Source organism: Oncorhynchus kisutch, linkage group LG20, assembly GCF_002021735.2.
Source record: "Oncorhynchus kisutch isolate 150728-3 linkage group LG20, Okis_V2, whole genome shotgun sequence".
Classification (NCBI taxonomy): domain Eukaryota; kingdom Metazoa; phylum Chordata; class Actinopteri; order Salmoniformes; family Salmonidae; genus Oncorhynchus; species Oncorhynchus kisutch.
In genome coordinates, this window is record NC_034193.2 from 47,874,410 (window position 1) to 47,880,601 (window position 6,192).

A 6,192-nucleotide genomic window follows, 5' to 3' on the forward strand; every position below is an offset into this window, starting at 1 on the left:
TACCTTCACCACCTGGGGGCAGCCCGTCAGGAAGTCCAGGACCCAGTTCACAGGGCGGGGTTCAGACCCAGGGCCCCAAGCTTAATGATGAGCATGGAGGGTACTATGGTGTTGAAGGCTGAGCTATAGTCAATGAACAGCATTCTTACGTAGGTATTCCTCTTGTCCAGATGGGATAGGGCAGTGCGATGGCATCATCTGTGGATCTATTGGGGCGGTAAGAAAACTGAAGTGGGTCTAATGTGTCAGGTAAGGTAGAGGTGACATGATCCTTGACTAGTCTCTCAAAGCACATCATGATGACATAAGTCAGTAATTTAGTTCAGTTATCTTTTCTTTCTTGGGTACAGGGACAATAGTGGACATCTTGAAGCAAGTGGGGACAGCAGACTGGTTTAGGGAGAGATTTAATATGTCCGTAAACACTCCGGCCAGCTGGTCTGCGCATGCTCTGAGGATGCGGCTTGGGATGCTGTCTTATTCGGCAGCCCTGCGATGGTTAACACGCTTAAATGTTTTACTCACATCGGCCACGGAGACCGAGAGCCCACAGTCCTTGGGAGCGGGCCGCGTCAGTGGCTCTGTGTTTTCCTCAAAGCAGGCGAAGAAGGTGTTTAGCTTGTCCGGGAGTAAGACGTCGGTGTCCGTGATGTGGCTGGTTTGCCCTTTGTAATCCGTGATTGCCTGTTTGACCCTGCCACATACGTCCCGTGCATGGGCCGTTGAATTGCAACTCCACTTTGTCTCTGTACTGACGTTTTGCTTGTTTGATTGCCTTACGGAGGGAATAACTACACTGTTTCTATTAGGCCATATTCCCAGTCACCTTGCCATGGTTAAATGCGGTGGTTCGCACTTTCAGTTTTGCACCAATGCTGCCAGCTAATGAGGGATTATACACATTGCTTTCAGTGGAGAAAGAAGTAAAGTCTCAGAGCTTGTTGATCCAAGTCAAAGGGACTTTCCCAGGCACTGAAGGATTTACAGTACATTAGGCAATGCTAGGTCAAGCTTGAGACTCCCAGTGCAAATTAAGCGTGTATCAAGTTCCAACTGTAATTGGGCCTATTTTAATACTCGTGGGAGTTGAATAACTGAGATGTTTCTGTGTGTTTGACAGTTTGCAGCCCAGGAGGAGAAGAGGCAGAAGAATGAGAGGCTCCACCAGCACCAGAAACATGAGAACCAGATGAGAGACCTGCAACTGCAGTGTGACGCCAACATCCGGGAGCTGCAGCAGTTACAGGTACACTCTCAGAAATAAAGGTGTAGATTTGTTCCTAAAGGGGTACAACTTATTGTCACTGGGGTTGTACCCTGTAAGGTCCTCCTTTATACTTTTAGTTATGGGTACATATTTGTACCCAAGTTCATACCTCAGATAGTACCTTTCTCCACAGGTACAAAAGCATGCTTTGTGCTTTTATAGTATATAGTACAATCACAGTGACAAAGCCATTTCTTCCTTGTAAGTGGCAAAAATGGACCTCTACCATTGGCCACTTAAACTTGTACAATATTTCCACTCACGGGTGGCCAAAAATAACTATCTGAAAGGCTCTCCAACGCTGTGCCAAGCCTCCAATACAATTTCCCAATTTGCCTTTTTTGTTGAATTGTAGAGTTACCACCCATGACTGTATTTGTTAGTAACAGAAATATTGTTGTTAAATTCTTTCATTTTCAGTCATGTGGCCTTCACCAAGTGAGTTCCTAAACATAATTACCATTACAATTCAACTCTTTATGACAACACATGACATATCTCACGAGGCCTTATTTTGAGGCCTAGTTTTACCCTAATACAGTGTCATGAAACTCATGTTTTATAGGACACGTCAGGCCTGCTTCCAAAATTACCAGATTTTTGGAAAATTCTGTTTGAAGCATTTCGTCCTTATTCCCTCCTGTTTCCAGGAATCTTCAGACTGTGGTTTCTAGGAAACCTGGGAAATTCACCTGAATTTTGCGAGTCTACCTGCAAGTCATTTTATGCTGGTTTGCAAAGTGATTTGTAATTCCTATTGGAATCCACACATCCAACTGTTGGAATTGTACTCACCTGCAACCTGCATTCATAATGACTGCCAGAGTTAGGAACATTTTGAGTAATTACCACATTTCAGTAATGGGAGAAAAAAAATCTAACTAACTGATTGGATTAGTTTAGAAACATTTATGTTACTTATCTTTGTGTGGCATAAGATTAATCAATCAATGTACATGCAAAAACACAGATATTAAAAACTATTCTTGAAAAAATCTACCTGCAGTTGAGCATGTTGGGAAATATGAAGATAATAATTATGGTACAAATGTGGCTTTTTGGGATACCACCCCAGTGACAAAGCCGTTAGTATTGTATGGGTGTTGAGGGTAAACAAAATAAATTTGTAACCTGGGAAAATAGCCTTCACATTTTACCCCTTTTTTGAGTGTGATGATTGATTGTACCTTTTTGTAACAAAAATGTAGCATTATACTCTGTCTGCACATGTACCCTAAATGGTACGAAACAGTACCATGTGAGATCATTATGTTTACCTCTGAAGCCACATTATGCGTATTTTGATATTTTTGTACTCCAGGGAACAATACCGTACCCTTATTTCTAAGAGTGTATGGTATAAAATATATAGCACGCACACGCACACATGCATATCAGGGAATCTGCAATTGCGCAAGGTGCAATAGAAAACGCACACCAACACACTTTGATTCATCTGTGATTCAGTATACCGTGTAACACCCAAATGTGTGTATTGTGTGTTTCAGAACGAGAAGTGCCACATCCTGATAGAGCACGAGACCCAGAAGCTGAAGGAGCTGGATGAGGAGCACAGCCAGGAGCTGAAGGAGTGGAGGGAGAAACTACGACCCAGGAAGAAGGTAACCATCACACCAGTTAACCCTTCACAGGAAATGATTTCTCTTTCTATTGAATATTTGGCACACATTTTGTTTCGGAGATGGAGATACTTGTCGTTGAAACACATGGTGGCAGGTAGGGTGGGAGGGAGCCTAACGGTTCGAGTGTTGGGCCAGTAACCGCAATCCGCTAGTTTGAATCCCAGAGCTGACAAGGTGAAACATTTTCCATGTGTCCTTGAGCAAGACACTTAACCCTAAATGCTCCGCTGACAATGCCTGACCCTGACTGTGACCCCACTCTCTGAGGGTGTCTCAGGGGGATATGTAAAATAAATAAAATAAAACACGTGTATGATTATTCTGTCATCTCTTGCTTGTGATCCGCTCGCCGACCATTTGTCTGTTGTTCTTAGGCTCTGGAGGAAGAGTTTGCCAGGAAGCTTCAGGAGCAGGAGATCTTCTTTAAGATGAGTGGAGAGTCAGAGTGCCTTAACCCCTCAGCCCAGAGCCGCATCTCCAAGTTCTACCCCATTCCCAGTGTCCACTCCACTGGCTTCTAGGGGTTAACCCATTCATGTCACTCCGAATGGACATGAACATATATCCACACCCACATATTGAAGGCATACACAATGAATATACACACACACACACACACACACACACACACACACACACACACACACACACACACACACACACACACACACACACACACACACACACACACATACAAATAGACTGGCGCGCACACACACACACACACACACACACAGACTAATAAGACTGAGCCTCTGCTGCCTTGTCCCGTCTCCACTGATGACAATTAGGGGGACGAAGGGGCGATATCTCAGAGGGGTGTGTTTGTACACCTCTATCGGCTTCTGAACGAGGATGGGACCTCAAGCTACAGTAGCCCTCAAGCCCTCAAGCTACAGACGGTGTTAATCATGAAGACCCTTTTAATGGTGATCTGTTATACATAATTTACCCCTTTTTCATTGTATAGGATCGTGTTCAGTCGGGCACACCGTAGCAAGAGTTTGGATTTGTGTTCTTATTGTAGAAGTAGTCCCCGTTTCACTCCATTTCAAATCATTTTCCACTGACTGAACAAAACCCAGTTTTATTTCTTATAGCTTCCTCTTTTGAAATAAGTTATGAAGGAGATTCTTGACATTATGCATTTTCAAATTTGATACTTTGGCACTGTGTTCCTCAAATCTTAGCCTCCCAAGTCACTAAAGTGTCTCAAGGCAGATTCTATTTTTTTTATTGCTGATTCCTTTTCATTTGTGAATCTTCTTTTTTTTCTTCCTTGAAGAATCTAGTGCCTGTATACTTTTATTTCAATGGACTGGCTTTTCAAATGTAAGCTTCCCTCTGGAGAAAAAAAACTATTGCTGCTCAATTTTTATCCCATGAGTTATTTGCACTAAATCAGGGCTGCCCAACCCTCTTCCTGATTCAGCTTGTTAGGGTCTTGTTGAGCAGCTAATTAGTAGAATCAGGTGTGTTTAAATTAGGGTTGGACTGAAAACCCACAGGATGGTAGATCTCCAGGAAGAGGGTTGGGCAGACCTGCACTAAAGAAAAAGAATGAAGGAACATTTTGTACCAGAAGTCTAATATAATGAACTTATATATTCAATATCTTTGGTGATGTTTGAGAGAGCTAATGATCTGATAAGAATGTACTTTTGGTAAAGGATGAAAAGCACATTTTTTTATAATGAATCTTGACAAAGGCATGATATATTTTATATGCAATCACACATATCTTGACCAGATATTGAATTTAGTTTCCAATGGACTAGGGAGTGACTGCCTGAAGTTGTGCATGAATTTCAATGCAAGTTTGACTTCTTATGTTATAATTATGGTATCAAATGTTATTTTTTTGGAGCTTATTAACAACAGTTTGGGATTTATATTTTTCTGTCGGAAATGGTTCCTTTCTTCTAGCCTGGAATCCAAACTGAATCACTACTTTCACTGTTGTTTTACTTGAACATTTGTGAAACGGTTGAGATTCCCAGGCTAGTATCTTTCTTCAGGTTTCATGAGCATGCCTTTCATCTTCAGCACAACTCTTGAGATTTGTTTCTCTCTTTTTGTAATTTGGTGTAGTCGGCGAGTGGACATTTTGTTTTAGCATACCAGGGGGGGGGGTATTAAAATGGTGTTTGTTTATATATCCAGACAGAGACGAGGTTTTCACTGTGGTTACTCAAATGGGGGCGTTATATAATTCGATAGAAATCTGTGAGGACCTATGAAGGTCTGTTTTGTTAGAATTTCATGCAAATGTTTGGTATGTCTGTGTATTGTTTATGAAATTGCCTCCCATTACCATATTCTTCAGTTGACCTGCATGGCTTTTGGGTTTGTTTGTAAGGAAACTATGATACTGTTTTATTATCATTCATGCTAGCTAATAGCCTTAATGTTTTCAACAAAATGTATGAAGATACGGTATTCATGCTGTGGCCCTCTGTGTAGTTATTTTAATCAGACTTAGTCCCGCCCCAAGTGATCTTTATATTCGTATAGCCTACTGTATCATAGTCAAATGTTTTGTTCGTTACTTATTTAATCGAAGGATAATGAATATGACGTTATCATGAGTTGAACAGTTTTGATAACATTTTCAGAACTATAGTTTTAGCTTATTTTATGATAGATATGCATGATCTACTCTAAAGTGGTGGTAGCCTATAACCTTCCAATACAGTTGAAAATCATTTGTTAAAAAGGAACTGTTGGACCTGACTGGTTTAGGCCATCATGGCTTCTGATTGGTCCATTTTGTTATCTCACCCTTTTTTGATTGGCTGCAGGAACAACAATCAGTCGATGCCATTTTATAATTGGTCTGTAATAGTGGCAAACAAAAACAAAACATCATATACACAATGAAGGAGTGCTGTGCACCTTACATTTCCACAGAGTATCTTCATTTTGTGTATCTTTACGCTACAGTATTGTAGTTTCCTCAATTGTCAAATAGTTCTAATCTGAAATTTAAACTGAATTGAAAATATAATTAAATACCAATCATGTCAATATGTGTTGTTATTAGTGTCATGATTTCCTTCTGATTTTCAAATTGTATCATGATTGATTTCAGAATGTTGTTTGAAGTTGAACTACCATTAAAAAAAAGTTTACTTTATAGTTTATAGAATGACTATGTACTGTAGATTTACATTGTTCTGTAAATAAACTATTTCCTGTATACAATATCGTTTACCTGTTTGTTTCCTCAGTGAGTCTATAGCAACAATGTGAACCTTAAGTTCCACTTTGATTAAATAAACC

At 40.5% G+C, this 6,192-nt stretch overlaps 1 protein-coding gene across 4 annotated transcripts in view; it reads left to right on the top strand.

The window, feature by feature from the left end:
* LOC109877970 (STE20-like serine/threonine-protein kinase) overlaps positions 1–6,114 on the top strand; it is a 39,617-nt gene extending 33,503 nt beyond the window's left edge. For all 4 annotated transcript variants that reach the window (XM_031799181.1, XM_031799182.1, XM_031799184.1 and 1 more), the window contains 3 exons: positions 1,121–1,246; positions 2,776–2,889; positions 3,285–6,114. In XM_031799181.1, coding sequence (XP_031655041.1) covers positions 1,121–1,246; positions 2,776–2,889; positions 3,285–3,431 — 387 coding nt within the window. In that variant the 3' untranslated portion in view covers positions 3,432–6,114. The remainder of the gene's footprint in view (positions 1–1,120; positions 1,247–2,775; positions 2,890–3,284) is intronic.
* The last annotated feature ends 78 nt before the right edge of the window (positions 6,115–6,192 follow it).